The sequence below is a fragment of the Protopterus annectens genome, chromosome 1.part1 (assembly GCF_019279795.1).
Source record: "Protopterus annectens isolate FY-2018-M chromosome 1.part1, PAN1.0, whole genome shotgun sequence".
NCBI lineage: Eukaryota > Metazoa > Chordata > Ceratodontiformes > Protopteridae > Protopterus > Protopterus annectens.
The window spans coordinates 418,229,712-418,250,088 of NC_056726.1; the positions used below are offsets into that span (position 1 = coordinate 418,229,712).

Genomic DNA, 20,377 nt, shown 5'->3' on the forward strand with positions numbered 1-20,377 from the left:
CAAACTTGGCATCCTTTACAGAATTAAACCTTACCTTTACAGACAATGTCAGACTAGCCACTGCCTGCCCACATCTAATCTCCGCCCTCCTCTGTGGCTCCCTAGTATTTACAAACATTCGTGAATCTGACCTAAATAATCTGGAGTCATGCTACAACAAAATCGGCATGTTTGCCACAGGCTATCCTTACAGAACCCACTACTGCTCTGTACTCTCCCAACTTAAATGGTTAGAACTACCAAACCTTCTAATATTTGACCAACTGTCCATAGCCCATAATATAATTCACAAACCTAACAACTGCCCGGCACTCGTCAATCTAGTCCAACCGAACAACAATCCCAGAGCACTAAGATCCTCAAACTATTGTTAAAGATTACCCAAGCCCACAACACACAGGGCACCACCCTGTTTTCCCATAAAATTGCCAAACTGTGGAACACTCTTCTTCAATGTATGATTAAAATCCCCAGCATTCATGAGTTTAAAAACCTCCTTAAGGAACATCTAGCAAAACACTGGCTGTGTTCCTGCCATACTCCTGGTTAAACTACCTACTACATCCTTACATTACTCTAAACTAGCTCATTCTCACAACTACAACTATTAACTGCTGAAGGCCATCTTGTTTCTACACTTGGTTTCAGTTATCAATACATACATACATACTGCTTTGTCTTTAACTGTTATGTAGACTGCATTTCTCGGTCTTGCAATTACTGTATCACCCTTTTCTCACTATTAACTCATGCAGCCAGTTTTTAATCACTGCCATTTTTTGTTACATTTAAGTATTTGCTAATTATTGTTATATAACTAATTTCTTTACTGACTTACTTTGTACATTTTTGATTAATAAGTGTTCAGTTTGATTGTTTAATACTGTATATTTTATGTATGGAGATTTTCTCCCCGGGCCTCCACTGAAAATGGGCCTCATGCCCAGTCGGACATTACCTGGTAAACAAAATAAGTAAATTAAAATAAATAATACATTTTGTTGAGTGCTTTTGGGTTTGCTGAGGATAATCTTTGCTGATGGGTGTAAGTACCTCACCATGTCGTGGTCTGTGTGTCTCTGTTGTGTGCAGTGTGTTGGGAGTGCTGTGTGTGTGGTTTTGATAACCTCATGTGTACTTTTATGCAAGAGTTTAGCCTATACTGACATTGTGTATGTACACTCACCTCTCTCATACTGTATTTGCCTTGTAAAGATTGTCCGTAAAAATGAAACAATTGCTACATTGTCTTAAGATACCCATATCCACCAGGCTGGCTGCAGAGAAATTGGGAAATTGCATGTCCATGTTGTCCAGTCCCTAACTGGTTAGCTACAAGGGTGTGATGTACAATAGTTAACAGATGGCTATTAAGAGTACTTTTTTTGTGGGGGGTTGGGAGGCAGACTAGGCTATAAAGTACTAAATTTAAGAGTATTGCCACTTATTTTGCAACTAGCTGCTCTGAGCTTGTCAGCGTGCAAGGTATTTGCTCTCTATTTACTGCTTTACAGGATACTGCTTTATGGGCAGTTCTAATGCACTTTCAGATGTTTCTGTCTCTATAAGGCACTGGCACAGCGAGCTGCTCTGTGCAAATGTGCCAATTTTATACCAGCATTAGAAATGCAGAAAATGTGGGCAGCCACAGTGGTGCAGCGGTTAGCGTTGCCACCTCACAGAAAGATGTTCTCTGGTTTGATCCTCAGCTGGGGTGCCTTCTGTGCCGAGTCTGCATGTCCTCCCTGTGGTCGCGTGGGTTTCCTCGGGGTGCTCTGGTTTCCTCCCACATCCCAAAGACATGCTGTAGGTGGATTGGACACACTAAATTGGCCCTAGGCATGAGTGTGTGCATGTGTGTGTGCCTTCTGTGGAAGGTTGGGTGCTGGGCTGGCAACTCGACACTGTAAAACTCCACTGCCAATCATGAGCGAACAGGTGATCCGCTGTGGTGACTCCTAACTGGGAAAAAGCCAAAAGAAGAAGGAGGAGAAGAATTGGAAATACAGAAAACGTCATTACTGAGCCCTTTGGCCATTAAAATGACTACACTTAGAGCCCTTTTGTGCACTTCCCAACTCGTATACACCAGGTAAATACCTACTGCCACTAGATGAATAATCCCAGTCCTCCTGAGTGTCCGGAGCGAAATGCTACCACAAACAGATTTTAAAGTTAAGGAAGGGCTATAAGTAATTCAGGATAACAGCAGTGAACCTTTTAAACAGCTTATAAAAGTGTGGTTATTCAGTAAAAGTACTTTGCATTGTAGAAATAAGCCAAGAACCAGTAAGTTTTACAGAATTTATAACGGCACTAAAATGCAAGCTAAGCTGATTAATAAGCTCTCCAGTCAGTAAAACAACTACATACAGGCTTCTCTAGTGTGTTTTCCAACTATTACAAACCAGGCTACCACCCACTGCCACTAGATATAAAATCCTATGTCCTAGTGATGAAAAAAAACACAGAAAAGAACTTGCTAGAGTGTAAAATATGCTACTTTATTCAACAGTTAACTAGATAATTTAATTCAAAGCAAGTAAATCAGAACAGACAGAGAGGCAAAATGCACTTTTTTTTTTCAAAATAAACACAAAAACATAATTCAAGATAGCAGCAGCAGTGTAGAAAGGGAGGAACTTATAAAGCTGAATTTATAGTTAGGAAGGCAACTTAAAAATCACCAAGTTTAAAAAGTAGATCAAGAAATGGGAGGATGGGGGAATAATAATCAGCAGGGAGTCACCAATAGTGATTGTAGTTTTTGCAGGCCTAGAGTCATATATCTGTGGCCTTGTCTTTTCTGATAAGTACCACTCAAGAAGCAAATTAACCAGTGGGAAAAAAAAGCATGTGAAATGTGCAGCCTGGGTAGTTTAAATGTAGTCTGTTACATAGAACAAAAATACCAGACCAAGCAGATTTCTCAAAACAGAAAATGAAATGGAACAGGTTAAAACAGAAGTCGGCTCTTTCAGTTTAAGTAACTCACAGATTTTCCTCACCAGCAGGGAGTCGCCAACAGTGCTTGTAGTTTTTGCAGGTCGTGAGTCTTGTCAGAAACCATTAGGAACCTGCTTGATTTGACTTTGGAGGCCTTCTACAGTGGGTAGGTGTTGGGAATTCCTCTTTTAATACTTTCAGCATTCCATCTGTGTGAATAACGTTTGTGGCTGTCACCCTAGCATGGACAGCAATACCGACTGTGGCTGTCATCCTAGCATGGACAGCAATACCGTCTGTGGCTGTCGCCCTAGGAAAGACAGCAGTACCATCTGTGGCTGTCACCCTAGGATAGACAGCAGTACCGTCTGTGGCTGTCGCCCTAGGATAGACAGCAGTACCGTCTGTGGCTGTCGCCCTAGGATAGACAGCAATACCGTCTGTGGCTGTCACCCTAGGATAGTCAGCAATACTGTCTGTGGCTGTCGCCCTAGGATAGACAGCAATACTGTCTGTGGCTGTCACTACTGATTTGCCTTTGTACTGTAAAGCCTGTTTTGTTTTCCAAAAATGTGTTATTTATGTGAAGAACATGAATGAATTTCTATAACACCTTATGAACATAATTATGTGTTTTTGACAAGTGAAGTGTATTTGCTTTTTATCCACGTAAACAGAATATGAAAGAGGTGTATGGAAAAACAAGTAGCTTTTGTATTTTAACTAGCATTTGGAAACAACATATGTCTGTCACAGGAGACCTAGACTGGCTTGACAACTTTTGTACTTAAGCAAGAATGTGAGGCAGGGTCTGCAAAGTATTTTAAGGATTACAACTTTAAATACTTAATACCCTACTATTTGCCGCTTTTTAATGGAAGAAAATTAAAAAAAAATCTGTAAAGGCTTTCAGCAGCTTATAGTTTGTGCAGATCAGAGTATTTCATTGAAAAAAGTACTCCTGTTTCCAGAGAAAAACACAGTGGCTCACAGCATTCTCGTTATAATTAAATGCAGAAAATGCCTGATTTACTGTCCCTGACATGTTTTACAGAGAAACAGACTACACTCTGGGACAAAACATAGGGCTAGGATAAACGAGCTGTGGTGGCACTTTCTGATTTTGGCATCAGAATTACTCTGCAACATTTGCAACTACAACAGAAATGTTTGGTGGTGGTGGTGGGGGCGGGGGGCGGTAGGGTTATCACACAGAGGATACTACTACTCTGGAACATACTTCTATTCCATATAAAACAAAGTTCATCCCTGTCCATATTCAAGCACAACTTGGATCTGTGGTGGAAAAGAGAAAATTTACCACCGGACTCCACCCTGTACTACTTGTGAATAGAGGCAGCTCATAAATGCTTTTTTTCCCCTTGCAAGTGTCCCCTCAAATTATCTATGGTGTCATCCTAGTTATTCTTATTAGGGATAATCTATAATTATCGACCATGGGATGGGTAGGATCCATTTCTAATCAAATGGGATAGGCTGGTTCAAACATAAAAAGGGAAATTGGCTAGGTTTAAAGTTTAACACAGGGGCGGCTAGCCTAGTACTTGCCTATAAACCTATTTTTTTTTTTTTTTTTTTTTTTAGTATAAAATATGTGAAACAGAGGGGTTCTAATGTGATAATACAGCATAGACTGTCAAGATATGATAAAAAAAAAAAAAAAAAAAAAAAACATATTTCTTTATCTTGGCCAGACACGTTCCTTTGAGCACTAGTCAGTAGCATTAATTTCATCCTTTTAATAAAAGTGTCCAAAATACCGTGTGGGGCAGTTTCATAAACCACCAAGACTTGATGAGAAATTCAGTACTGCATATGTTTTTAAAACAGATGATTTAATTGATTTTATGCATTCTGTATTGTATTCCTTTTTTGGATTTTTATTGCATATTTCATTTAAGTTTTTACTATACACTGCTTTTAATTGTGCATTTTACCCACATTGTTTTCATCTATTTAAATCAGTAGGCAACTGCTTTTAGTGTGGTTTCACTGCCTGTTAACATATTTAAGGTGTGCAGGTTACTTTTTCAGTCTGGAAAGCCTGTTGTAGTGAAAGTTTTACTATTAATTTGTACTTTTTTAAACTGAAACATGTTTGTTGTATATTTTTTGCATTACATGTTTAGGCTTAAGAATGTAAATTGTGAGTGCTTGTTTACGTGTCTGTAACCTGGATTATGCTGGAATTGAGTGCATAGTTATATGCTTTCATTTCCTGACTCACTTCTCAGTTTCGTCAGTGAGAGCAAACAGCTGTTAACTGGTCCAAGCATGCTTATAGGCAGCTATTTTTTGACTCTCCCAACAACGTCAGTGTGTCTAGCTTCAAGTAGTCTGTTTGGGTAACCACTACCTGTTTTGAATATGTAATTTTTGATTTTGTTCAGTTGTGAAGCTGCCATACTGTCCAGCAGCCATTTTAATTTCATTTTCCTGTACTGTAGTCCGGCTTATTTTATGAGGCCAATGGACAGTCTTCTCTTGTCTGACAGTATAGTGAACATGTGAATTTGGAAAGCCTCCATCAGCTAGAGGTCTTTCACAACTGAACTGCATCTCTCTCAGGACTGTAACCTTGAAGAGTTTTTAGATAGCTAAAATCATAATTAAGGTTTGATGCAAATCCCATTGGTCCCACTGTAATTGTTTCTGACTACCCTTCGACCTCCGTCCCTGATGCAGAAAATTAACATCTGGTCATCTGCATCTGTTTACAGAATTTCTGTGTAGTCTTTGCTGCACTTTATCAATTGCAGTCAGATCTCTGTATTTTACATATATTTATATGTAATTATATCAAATTAAAAAAGGCCATGCTATGTTTACCTTTATATTTATCTTCTGATTAATGAATTCTGTGTGCCTGCCAACCGGACTTTGAAGTACTGTTTGTCTTTACATAAAGTGAACTGTTCATATTCTGGTACTTTCTGAATGCATATACCCTGCATTACATTTATATATACTTAAAGATAAACACATAATATTGTCTCTGCTTGAGATTTAAGACATTACAGAAAAAAAGGTTTCACTCAGATCAGTTTACCTACTATTTTAAGTAAAAACATTATATAGGTGTGTGTGTGTGTGTGTGTGTGTGTGTGTGTGTGTGTGTGTGTGTGTATATAAGTACATATAAATATATATATATGTATACATTGTGTGTCTAATATATATATATATATATGTATTTATGTATATGTTTGTGTACAGATTCACTTCTTAATTTCGAAATACCAAAATCCTGAGGTTCAGAATATCCAATTCAGAACCTCGAGATCTTGGAATCTTGAAATTAAGAACCCCCCCCCAAAAAAAAAAGCAGTCAGCACATCACAAAACATGTTTTTGCAGGGGGGCACGCCTCATGCACCCCCACACTCCCCGCTATTTAAATATACCAACTCTGAGATCGCACTACGAAGAGGAAAAGGGAACTCTCCCATTCCGCGCTGTATGCCGATCTCCGTTCAGGATTTCGAAGTTTTAAAACAGGGCAGCGTAGTGGTGCAGCGGTTAATGCTGTCGCGTCACAGCAAGAGGTTCTCCAGTTCAATTCTTGGCTGGGGTGCCTTCTGTGTGGAGTTTGCATGTTCCCCTGCATTCGCGTGGGTTTCCTCCGGGTACTCTGGTTTCCTCCCACATTCTAAAGACATGCTTCTGGAGCATTTCTCCCCGGGCCTCCGCTGAAAACAGGATCTGTGGAACCTAGTCGGACTTTCCCAGTCAACAAATGTTAAGTAAATAAAAAATATAAATAAATAAATAAAACTTCGATCATATGAATTTCTAAGTTTTAAGCTTCGAAATTCTGTAGGGGACCAGTGTGTACATACATACGTAAGCACACACACGCGCACACACACACACCATATATATCATTTCATTCAAAGCATGTATATTCCCTGTTAACTGCTTTGTGCAACAGGTTGTAACCCTGTTGCATTTGCCTCTGGACACGTCATCTGAATTTAATGTTTCTGTGAAATAATACTTTTATTATTATTTTTTTCTTTTACCAGCTACCACTGTCCTTATATTCTTAGCTTCCCTTAAAACTACTACTCCTTCCAGGACACCAGCATTTTGGGAGGTACACCAGTGAGGTCTCTACAAATGGGAGGACCTTATTCCCAAGTGCTGTGAATATTGCCATGACCAGTGGAGAGGATTGGAGAAGCCAAGGCCATCATATTATGGTCCCCACTCAGATATTCAGGGTTAACTTTACTTAGGTAGGTGCAAGAAAAATGCCTCCTCCCATGTGATAGTGCATCTTTCTTTTCCCCACCCAAATACTACAGCAGAGGCTGTTATCACAGTCCCAGTGTCGCCACTGGGGTTTATGAAACTGTCGTACCTACAGCATATCTTCACACACTCCCCCTGGAAGAGGCAAGCAGCTGGAAATCCCCTCTTTCTCTTCCTCTGTGTCAGCTCCAGTAGGTGCCCAAGCTGCTAATCAAAATCTAGTTTCCTAGGTCATATTAAGGGATTTATTCCTGTACAGTACTGGAGATGACATTGAAGTTACTATTGTGATAATTAAAGAGAGAGCTAGCTTATCGGTGGAGGACTGTGCTGATTGCATACACATGTCGTTACTGCAGTCTTCTGAGTCTCTCCCTGAAAGCATGGCAGTAGTAAGTAATGAAATCATAAACCTTGTATGACTTTGTGAGACAAAATATAGTTTTTTATTCTTGCTTTATTAAAGCACACCCACATGTATTTTTTGGTTTCTTGATTCTTGGTTTCTGAAAGGATGATGTTTTTGCTTCGGGTTTAGGTGTGTAGGTGGCAGAACATTTCCTTATTGGTATATTTGGTTGAGCACATACGGCTGAAGTGCAGTTCAGCTGCAGAGACTTACGACCATGACAGATTCACTGTGGGCACAGAAGAGCATGCAGCACAATGCCCACAGATGTGTGTTATGCTTGGTTTACAATCTGTGCCTGTGTAACTACAACGTGTAGTGGTGTGCTACAGCACAGAGGAAGTCCTATATACTGCTGTAGTCATACTTGCGCTCCAGTATATCTTTTTCAAATGCTCCCTAATCACTGTGGAGGGGGTAGCTGTCTGCACACACCCCTTCTACATTAATAAAGGCATTGCCCATTTTATACTGCATTTGCTGTGCTCCTGCTATGTCTATCGGGAATCTTGCTGATGCCTGCCATACTGTCTCCTCTCCCTAGGGGCCTGGTGCTTGGTTATTGAAGCTGTAAGAGTGGTGCTGTGTGCTTCTCTTCTCCTGCAATCAATTTACCACAGCCATAGCAACCCAACAGTGTGAATCTTCGCTCTAGGTGATGGTCACTGTTGATGTGACATGCCCACCCGATATGGGGAAAAAAGGAGGTTGATTCTGATATGACTTTGTAACTGAATGTTGCTTCAGCCATGTGTCCCCAGCCAAAGGTACCTGCAGGGAAATGTCCTGTGACCTGCAAGCCTGTGTTTGTATGCCACCTGCTTTGCCAACTTGAGACAGCTTACTGGCCATCTGTCCCTACTGTGACTGGTCCCATTCATTTATATCAGCAGGGTGAAAGTCTGGCACAGTGTGGCTGTCAACCAGGCAGTCCTGAGGGATTTTTCATTTTCTGGCCAATTCTGTTCCCCTGCAGTTGATGTGCATGCTTGCAAATGTGAGGGCTTGCCATGCTTTCCTTGTGAATGCGTACATCTCTGCAAACGTACAATGAATGTGCACACATCTCTGGCCCGTACATCACATATCATGCACCTCTATTTCTGAAGTGCTAGCAGTGGGGCTCACACCCACCCTCTCTCATTGGCTCTTGTAGCACCTGGGTTTCTGGTCAATCCTTGGTCATTTGGATCACACTTAAGATTTTATTCCTGTGCACCGTGTGCAGCATCAGCCAAAAATGAAAGGAATTTTCTACCTATTTTATTCTCTTTAAGAAACGTCTTTATTGAATATATAATTATGTATTGTATATAATTATAGCATAATCATATGTTTTTAAATGAAAGCAAACCATATTGACATATTTTCAGTTGCAAACTTTATACATCTCATGTAATCGTCTATGCAGTCATTGTCACTCAGACATTACATTAGCTCCTTCAGTTCCTGCCTTCCCTTACACCTCATTCCTCCTCTAAAACATTATTCAGTGTGTATTTGCATAATTTCCATTTCTTTCTTTGTAATTTGCTCCTGTCGTTTTCTAAACTTCCAGTTCATTTATCTCTGTTATAGTCCGTACATGTTCTTCGTGTTTCACTGTTGCAGTCATTACATTTGGGTAATCTGCTGGCAGGTTGCCCTCAGTCGGCCTGAATTCCAAAGTCTTGGGTCTTGCGTTGGTTGCTATCTTCTCTTCCATGACGTCAGGTCGTCAGGGGTATAAAACATGCAGCCGACACCATTTTCTTTAGTCTGTCTTGCCGTGCGGTGCCCGAAGCAGAAGCATTTCGCAAGTGCCGATCGGCCGACTACTGAAATATTCGAGTTTGAGTTTCAGAACCAAAGTCTTCACTAAAACTAAGTACCCCGTTGGGAAAACTTTTTTCTTGCTCCTTAACGATGTCAGAAAAAGTTAATCATTGTATTACTTGTGGGACGCAAATACCTCCATAAGGATTTCCATTTATACTGTATTCCTTGCCTAGGCCCTGATCACAACGTGCCTGGCTGTCGGTTTTGTGCTAGATTTAACAAACGCACTATTAAACGTCAGTATATTTTTGCATCAAAGTATTTTGGAAACCGATTTAACTACCCAGAAATGTTGTCTGATAGCAATCCGACTACCGGAGTACATAAACGCAAAGAAAAGGACAGAGAAAGGCAGTAGAGATCCAAAACCGACGATGAAGCTTCTTCTAAGCCAGTCGCCGGTTTGCCGGTACTCAGTGAGGCGCTTTTGCAGCCCCTGATACCCACTACCTTCGAGTTGCAGGCCTCTACCGACACCCACGTGGAGTCCGGCATGCCGCAAGATACTCAAGGTAGGATGCTCAAGGTATTGGACCGACGGATGTGCTTTCCTTGGATGGGTCCGGAGACACTGACCAGGCACCAGCTTCTGAGGGTGTATTCAGACCTCAACATTTGTATATTAAACTGACGACAGCTGCAAAACCAAAGACAAAAGCAACTTCTAAAACTTAAACGATGCATGAACCATGTGCACAGGCCTCTGTGCCTAAAAAACAGATGATCAAAATGGCTGAAGACCTCATTACCTTGATCAGGGGTACCCATGCCCCTCCAGATAAGAGGCCTAGGCAAGACACTGATTATGAATCTTCAGATCAGGTTTCTATTTCTTCTGAGTCTTCTTCTGATCAGGAATTATCTATTCCTCCCTATGAGGATTCTGATGCAGAGGAGTCTATACATCTGCATCTCCTCCCGAGGATTATTCATTTGGAGAAACCTTGCATACTTTGAGGGAGCATTTTCACTGGGAGAATTTTCACTGGGAGAATCAAGACTACTAAGAATCAAAAAAGAGGCTCAGGGATTTCCTTCTTCTCCCTCAGCACAGGCCTTTAGCCATTCCCCCTGTTTTAGATATTGTGGATGATGAGTTTTTGGAGTCAAGGTTGACCCCTGACTCCTTACCTCTGGCTCCCAGTAAGCCTGACAGATATTACAGGGTCCCTGACTCTCATAGGTTAGTACTAGGCTAAGTACCCTTGTGAGCCATTGTAAGCCTAGCCAATTATCCTTTGTGAGACTCGAACCCTGCACCTTGTGTTTGTAAGGCAAACACCTTAACCATTAGGCCACCCTCCCAACCCCCTATAAATTCCCACTGCCAGTCTCAAGCCCAGGACCTTGGTAACATTAGTCTGTATGACCTACCACTAAGCCATGACTGCCATCTCATACATTTTTATTTAGAAACCCTGCTGCTGATCCTGAAACTATTTCACAGGGTCCAAAGGGAGTTAAGGCCACCACAGCAAAAAATCCTTCCCCCTCTGACAGAGATTCAAGGGCACTGGACAGATGGGGAAAAAAGGTTTATACATCTGCAACCTTGGCAATCAGGGCCTTAAACTGTCAATTTCATATGCTTAAGTACCAACAACATGTTATGGGATTGCTGAAACAGAAAATGATGTTGATTTCAGAATGTACAGAACATAAACAATTGCAGGAATTATTGCATGCAGCTGAACAGGTTGGAAAGCATACTTTGCAATGTGGTTTTGACTCCTTAGAGGCCTCCTGCAGGGCCGCAGTTACTGGATCTGTGATTAGGAGGCATGCCTGGTTAAAGGAACAGAATTTGCCTGATCGTGTTAAAGCTAAATTGCTAGATGCACCTTTACAGCATGATTCTCTGTTTGGTATTAAGGCAGAAGAGGTTTTAAAGAAAATGGAAGACAAAGCTAAGTCTATGCAAACTGTTAAAGACTTCTTACAAGTGCAGCCACCTAGATTCAGTAGACACTGGCCTACAAAAAATTGGTCCTTTCCTGTGTCAAACAGAGCTCAAAGGGGCAAATCCAGATGCCCTAAGGGTTCCAGATACCAGGTGCAAGATTCGTACAGGTCAAAGCAATGGGGCGCTTCTACCTCCAAATTTGGAGGAGATAAAGCGCAAACCTACAGAAAACAATCCCAGTGATTTCCCTCTGCCTACTCCAAGCACTTATCTTTTGGCAGCACCCATAGAGGGAAGGTTATCACTTTTTGCTCAAAATTGGCAGTTAATAACCCAGGACAAGTGGGTACTAAACATAGTATCACAGGGATACAGATTCCATTTCCATAATCTGCCAAGGGCAAATGGTTGGCCAGATCTGCCAAAAAATCAGTTGGCAGAGGCACAGAAACAGGTTGTCCCTCATGGATATGGGGGCCATTCAGCCAGTACCAGAACAGGAAAAAGGACAAGGTTTTTACTCGACTGTTCTTGGTACCCAGAAAGGACAAGGCCTGGTGGCCAGTAGTGGATTTATCGATTTTGAACACATACCTGGACATTCCAAAATTCAAAATGCTGACTTTGCAGCAGCTTCTGCCCATGCTGGGCAAGAATTCTTGGCTGGTGACATTAGACCTAAAAGAGGCATACCTGCATGTCCCAATAAGACAATCGTGCAGAAGATACCTCAGATTCAAGGCTGGCTTAATGCATTACTAATTCTCTGCACTGCCCTTTAACTTATCTGTTGTGTCCACGGTCTTTACAAAGTGCCTGGCACCAGTAATTGTATTTTGCAGACAAAGAAGTATACAAATATATCCTTACTTAGACTGTCTCATTCAAGCAGAGAACAAGGACATTCTTCTTCGACACCTGGCATTTGTGAAAAGGCTTCTAAGTATACAAATATATCCTTACTTAGACTGTCTTATTCAAGCAGAGAACAAGGACATTCTTCTTCGACACCTGGCGTTTGTGAAAAGGCTTCTAACGTACCTAGGGTACACAATGAACGAAAAGAAATCACAACTGGTACCCTCTCAAAAGATAACATTCCTGGGTGCAAGCTTGAATACAACTGTCCAGATGGCTGCTTACCTCATGCCAGACAAGCAAAGGCAACTGACTACTTACTTCAAACTGATGGCAACAAAGACCCAGTTATCTGCAAGACAAATTCTGCAGGCTCTGGGCTTCATGGCATCCTGCATCCTACTGATTCCATATGCAAGACTGTATATGAGGAAACTTCAATGGTACCTGAAAAGTTGATGGAGTCAACATTCACACAGTCTGGAAGCAATGATTCCTCTCATTCCCTGCCTACAACAGGAGTTTCTATGGTGGGCAAAGGCATGTCACCAAAACATGGGATGGGCCTTCACTCTCCCCCTGCCAGCCAAACCTTAACAACAGACACATCGGATTATGCCTGGGGGGCCCACATGGCAGGAAGATGCATTCAGGGCATATGGACCCCAAAACAAATGCATCTGCATATCAACCAGAAAGAGATGCTAGCTGTACAAAATGCCCTAACAGCCTTCAAGGACTTACTTCATCCAGGGCAACTACTGATAAAGACGGACAACACCACAGTCATGCGGTATATAAACAAGCAAGGGGGCACACACTCATACCCCCTTTGCAAATTAGTCATGGCACTGTGGGACACAGCTTTGACCTACCAAATACATCTTCAAGCTCAATTTCTGCCAGGAAAACAAAATACACTGGCAGACAATTTAAGCAGAAACCTTATGGATCCTCACGAGTGGAAACTAAATCCACAAGTCTTCAGCATGATAACGGAGAAATGGGGGAGCCCAGACATAGATCTATTTGCCTCTCCTCAAAATTATCAATTGAAAAGATTCTGCACAAGGACTTATCACAGACAAGCATGGAAAGTGGATGCCCTATCCTTCAGTTGGAAAAACCTATCAGTTTATGCCTTTCTTCCTCTGGTTTCTCTTGTCTGACTTTTAGGAGGACCTTGGGGAGAAGAGGCAAAGATGATACTAATTACCCTGGACTGGCCCCACCAGTACTGGTACACAATCCTAAGGAACTTGTCTCAATACCCAGCTTGGACCTTACCTCAAAGACCTCAACTACTGTCCCAGCAAAACGATCAGGTCATGCACAATCAACTACAGACACTGAACCTGGTTGATCATGTAGTTATACAAACAACACCTCTCAGTAAAGCTGTGATGGATGTCATTTTGGAAGCCAGAAGGCCTAGTACTTCAAAATCTTATGCTGACAAATGGAAGAGATTCTGTGTTTGGAATCGAGCACAAGGAACTGATACAGCAGAACCAAATATTCCTCAGATATTACAATACTTAACTGAGATGCTTGACAAAGTCCTATCTTTCTCATCAATCAAAATCCATGCCTCTGCCATTTCGGCTCATTACAATACAGAGCCACCAATCTTTTCTCCTTTACTAAAGCAGTATCTTAGAGGAGCCAAAAATTTAAAGGCTCTTAGAAGATCACCATTACCTGCATGGGACCTCAATTATGTATTGGAAAAGCTCACCCTGCCTCCATTTGAACCAGCTGCTACCGCTGATATAAAGTTCTTATTATGGAAAACAGCTCTGCTACTAGCAATTACTTCAGCAATAAGAGTTTCAGAGCTACAGGCCCTCATGGCTGTAGTGCCTTTTATCATATTTTACCCAGACAGGGTGTCTCTGAGAACAAATCCTACTTTTATGCCTAAGGTGGTTTCCAGTGTGGCTCTTAACCAAACAATTATCTGCCAACTTTTTATCCAAATACACAGAACAAGGAGGAGAGAATTCTGCATTCCTTGGACCTACACAGACAGCTAACATTCTACTTGAGCAGGACTAAAGCTCTAAGAAAAATTGAGCAATTACTAGTGTCATATGCTGCAGGATCAGAAGGAAAGGCTATTACGAAGCAAACAATTTCAAAGTGGATAAGCCACTGCATCCGTTTCTGCTACTTAGGGTAAACTTGTGCCCAAGGGCATTAGGTCTCATTCCACCAGAGCTGTAGCTACTTCAGCCGCCTTTCTCAGAGGAGTACCAACCAAAGACATTCTAGAGGCTGCTACTTGGAGTTCTGTTCACACCTTTACAAAGCATTATCATTTGCCTCTCTAAGTCCAGGGCAGGCTTTGCCACTGCAGTGCTGCAGGGCCTTATAGCCCCACCTAATGCTGTTTAGCTCCAGCCTCCCAACCATAGCTTTGGGATTCTACCCAAATGTAATGACTTCAGCAGTGAAACATGAAGAATATAGTACAGTTGTGTACACTTACCATAAATGTAGATGTTAGAGTGCATTCACTGTTGCAGTCCAGGTTACCCTCCCGCCATCCCCCTGCCATTCTGGAGTTTATCTTTCCTTCTCTATCTTCTACAACCTATGTAGTGTATTTGCTTGTAAGTTTATATTGATTGTGTGTGTGTGTGTGTGTATGTGTATATATATATATATATATATATATATATATATATATATATATATGTGTGTGTGTGTGTGTGTGTGTGTGTGTATATATATATATATATATATATATATATATATATATATAATCATTTATTTATTTATTTATTTGCAACTTTTTGGGGGCACCTGACATCGGGGGCAAGAAAAACTAAAGAAAATGGCGTCGGCTGCATGTTTTATACCCCTGACGACCTGACTTCATGGAAGAGAAGACAGCAACCGACGCAGGACCCAAGACTTTGGAATGCAGGCCAACTGAGGGCAACCTGCCAGCAGATTACCCAAATGTAATGACTGCAACAGTGAATACACTCTAACATCTACATTTATGGTAAGTGTACACAACTGTACTTTCTAGTAAGTTTGGTTTAGACTTTGAATTTCCATTTTCTAGTAATTTAACTGCTTTTTTGGTAGCCACCTGAATTAAAGTCAACCACACCTTACTGTGTCTAAGCAATTCTGATTCTGTATTACAGCTAAAAAAACATAATTTCCTTAGTTACTCCAATTTGCTCACCCCAGTATTTCTGACAGAGTAGTCTGCAGGGAATGTATAAAGTCTGCTAACTAATTAGACTCCCAAAAATATGTTCCCAATTACCTCTTTCTTTTGCATCATACCATCACCATTTGCAATCTACCTTAGGAAAAATTCTTTGGAGTCTGCTTGGGGTATACTACCCCTTTTACTGTTAAGTATATAAACACTAGAAATATACATGGCAAATAGTAGTCTATTTTGGGGTTCTTGCCTAAAACTAAGATGTCTTTTCTGATTAAATCAGGCTTGTGCTCGGAGAGAAGACAGTAGATGACTTTTGTTTGCAGCAGGCGTGCAACATATCTGATGATGGCTCATTGAGAAGTTGCATTGTGTGAGCATGTGTTGGAATGATTTCAGTTCAGCTTCTCTTCTCATTCACTTAACAGAAAAGGGACAGGCCCAGAATTTAAATATTTCTTTCATCATATTCACAGACTCTGTATGTTTGAGAAGTATGGCAAATGTGGTAATATGTTTTGTCATTATATATGTCGTTTATGTTTGCTTCTGGACTTTATTACTTGCATTGCATTCCTAGACTTGTTAATGGAGATTATCCTGTTAGAACTGTTAAAAATTGTTTAGTTCTTAGCATTGCAACAGCTTTGTAATAAAACCTTAGTGCTTCAGATTCCTGTTTTACGGTGATTTAGCTCAGCTGGCTACATACCTTTTTTGCTGTACAATTTCTTTACGGTCCAAGAAGGGTATTTTCTTTTTTATAGGTATGTTTTTTAATTGATTCCCTCCTAAAATATCATGCCTTATTGCTAACTTGAATTTCTTTTTCTTTCTTTGTCTTACAGAAACGTTAGACGCCCAAAATGACACAGCAAAGATCATGCCGCATCAGCTGAGGTAAAGTAACAATTCTGGCAATTTTGTGCAACACTTCAGGTTATTGTGTTTTCTACATGCACTGGTTGTGTGTCACAATAAGCACTTGTGATTATCCAGTAATTGCAAATGTAGTGTCAGAAATTTCAGGATATACCAGCATTTTAATCAAATAGCTAAAGAAACTGTAACACTTCAGTTATCTCAATTACACTGGCACTAAGCTCTAGATACAATGAAGTATGGTATACATACATACACTCTTACATAGAAGTGCTAGACAAGTGGCAATGGCTATGGTACATATTCATAATATATACAAATCGAGGCAGCTTTGCTGTACTTAACTGTGCCCATCCTAGCAAAAAGCTGACTCTGTTCTTGCTCAACACAAGGAAAAATTATATCCTTAAATGTGCACCGATTCTTTACTTCCTTACTTATGACAATTTCTCTCCCCTGGCTCTCTCTAAATATACCACAAGCCTGCTTTTCTCTCGCTTCGTATTGCAACTCCTGTTTGTATTATACTGACTTGCTGACTTACCTTTAATTTCTCTATAAACTGGCTAAAATTTCTCTGTTAAATCATTGTCATAAGTTGTATCTATTGTTAACCAATGTTTTCATATTATGTTTAATTTGGTATAGTTATTTAAACTGTATTTTTTGTACTATTTGAAATAATGTAACATTATTGTTCTTTAATATATTTTGTAGTACTTTAGAGCTTTTCTACTTGAGTCTTCACTGAAAATGGGCTCCTACCCAGTTGGATCCCTGTAATCAAATGTCAGTAAATAAATAAAATGAGTATGGTCAGTATGGTTATTTATGAAACTACACTTAAGAGAAATGTCACTAACAAGATTTATTTAACAACAACTATATGGTTACTTGTCTTTTTTTACTCGTATCACAGTTTTCATAATGATTCACGGCTCTGACTTCATGTCCACTTTGGGTTATCTGTATAGCACAGGACTTGGACTGGAGGTAGAAATTGAATTGAAACGTGTGGAAAAACTGTGAGATAAGCTATTATAATTAGTGCTATTTTTGCAGTGACTAGGTAAAACGCACTTAGGATGAAGAAGAGTCACCTTCATTGTTTCAGCTGGACAGCACAAAGTCTATCATTACACACAGATGTTTTTGAACTTCAGATCTTGTCTCAATTATTTGGTTGAAGTAGCACACAAGTCACAGGAACAGTCTTGTATGACATTGACCTGGTTTTCTCGGCTCATTCTTACTAGGTTTGTTCTCCAAGAACACTATTTTCAGGTTGAGGCTCCTCTGGAATTGTTTCACTATGCCTCCCATTTCATCTAGCTGTAGCACCATTTTCATTTTGCACCACTTAGGATTTCCTGTTAGTAGTTTTCTGTATTGCAACACTTGCTGTGTCCCACTTTTTCTCTTACTGTACCTAGAAGTGGAGAGAGAGTAGTCTGCTTGAAGGATAGGTAGTAGATGTGCAGCCTCCCTCTCAACCTGGAAACATCAAAAATCTGGACAAGGCCCATGAAAAATAGGTACAAATCTGTACACTGATTAACATCTAATTTGCATACATAATTACTTAACCCCACCCACTCCAGTGGAATTGTGGGATACCAACTTTCAAACACAAACTGAAGAACAGACAACCAAAATATGGCAAAGTACCGGAGTCAAAAAGGGTAAAAGCACAAGCCAAACCAAAAACTCCTTACTGTAGCAAAAGGAAGGTCCCAGCAGCCAAACACAAGCCCACAAAAAGCCAAGACGTAGTTAGTAGCTGTCCACAATACGAATACTTCTTTATTTAAAAACGGCAAACAGCAAAAATAACGTAAAGCGATTTCCATCTCACTGATAGTGAGACTTCCTCAGACAAAGTTTCAAGTGTAAAGCAACTCTTTAAATACCCTACCCAATGTCTAATTAACACGCCTTCAATTAATTCATTGAATTAATACCAACCATTTCAATGTGATAGCTTTGCAATTCAGTGTCAAACAGTACTGCAATTCTGTTTACATTCACATTTCCAAATGCAATGCTTCAGTCAATAATCTCAACATTCCGGACTTTACTACAACAGCTTTAAACCTAAGGTTCTAACAAACCTTCACTAAAACATTAAATTCGTATTCAATTTAGTATAAGTTCAAACCTTTATGGCTAGCTGGAAACAGAACTAGTTAAATGCAGTCCGTTACAACTGATACATTCGCAGACTGAAATAAAACAGTTGATGTTACCTGTCTGTCCATACTCTAGTAGTAACCAACATTCTTTTGATAATTACAATATCCAAATTGGAAAAATATTTTTTGTCCTTTAGTCATAAAAAGTAGTTGAACTGTTTCTATCATTGTTGACTAATTGTTACAATTCACCTCCACCTTTTCAGTTATGAGTATACGTAACAGCACAGACGTTAAAAATTAACAGTTTCAGTTCAACCATAGTAATATAGAAAATGTTCAAAAATGTCAAGAAATAATATAAATATGTTTGCTGAATAAATGTATTGAACCTAGTCCCCAATCCCTAAGAAAGGTGTCCCCTCAGCTATTGATCTCCGTCATCTTACTAGACTTTTCAGCTTTAATATACATTTGATTGAATAATATTCATTCAGTCCTGGGTACTGGCAGGCTCTGGTCCGTATTTGCCACATTCATTTTAATTTTTCCAACATCAAAGAACTAGGACCTCCTCTCATCTCATCCACCTTAATTGAGTCTATAGCTCTAAATTTAAATGAATGTGTAGGACAGTCTAGGGTATGTTTAGCAATTGCGCTGTCCTGTTTCAAGGTTTGGGTGCTGTAAAGATGTTCATACACCCTTTCCTTAAATTTCCGATCTGTTTTCCCTATGTAGAAAACAGGGCAATTCTGGCAGCACACCAAATAAACCACACCTTTTGTATTACAGTCAAATCTCTGTGGGGTCATATAATCCACTCCTCTGATGTTGAATCTTTCCCCTATGTCCATGTATGGTCAACATGTACATCTACCACATTTGGTCATACCTACTTTTACTATCCTTTGCCTATTTTCTTTCTTTTTTGATAATAAACACTTAAGGTTGTTACCCCTTTTAAGCAATACTTTAGGGGGTCCTTCAGTTTACAGGTCAATACAGCATCTGATCTAATTTCTCCCAGTTTTTGTAGATGATCTCTCTGATGTTATAACCATCCAAGCTGAACTTCGGGATTAGGTCTCTTGCAGCCATTCCAGTGTCCCATTAGCTCGGGATTTCTCCCCATTTACCATAAACACTATGTGCATACTGCTTTACTTGTACAATGATTATTTGGATTTTATTTTTACATTTAGCAGCACAGCAATGCACAAAACACTAACAGACATCTGCTAAACAAAGTAATACTGTCTCACAATGAAAATAGACTTTGCATTAAAACTTCTCTGCACTTGAAACTCACATTGATTGAAATAGCATTGAAACCCACACACCACATCCAAAGAAAATGCACATTTGGCCAGTGGTGAATAAAGATTGCCTTTGGGCTGTTTTCAAATTATTGGCCCCTTGCACACAAAACAAACGTATGTGTTTTCTTTGATACACCTTCCTGACTTTAAGTTATATTCCTTGTATAATACAGCAAACTTGTTAGAGCACATTTTAAATTTATTTGAACATTTTTCCAGTAGGCTGTACTGTAGGCAATGAAACAAAATGCATGAACCAATAATGACAAAACAGCCCAATTCAGAACATTTCCATCATAAAAGTCTACTTCCACATCCACACTGTAAATAGAATGACAGTAGTGTAAACCATAGGCATCTTGCACAGCTTCTTACACTTATTTTCAACTTCAGTTTTTTTTTTTGGGGGGGGGGGGGGAGTAAGTAAAAGGTCAAAAACCAGGGACACATTTTAAACATTGCTTGTATAATTTTGGAAAGTTGCTAGAATAAAATGCGTTACCACCATGCATGTCACTGACAAGTCTTGAACCCAGGACCCTATGCGCTACAGTCAGTGCGACATACCACTATTCCAAATCAGCAGTTTCCTGAAAAAAAGGAAGACTGAAACTTAATGGCTATCATTTAGTGAATTCAGTTCTC

General features: G+C 40.0%; 1 protein-coding gene across 1 annotated transcript in view; it reads left to right on the forward strand.

Annotated features, from left to right (window-relative positions):
- ARFGEF3 (ARFGEF family member 3) overlaps nt 1–20,377 on the forward strand; it is a 2,280,599-nt gene that overhangs the window by 125,129 nt on the left and 2,135,093 nt on the right. The window contains exon 2 of the mRNA XM_044087095.1: nt 16,245–16,296. Coding sequence (XP_043943030.1) covers nt 16,245–16,296 — 52 coding nt within the window. The remainder of the gene's footprint in view (nt 1–16,244; nt 16,297–20,377) is intronic.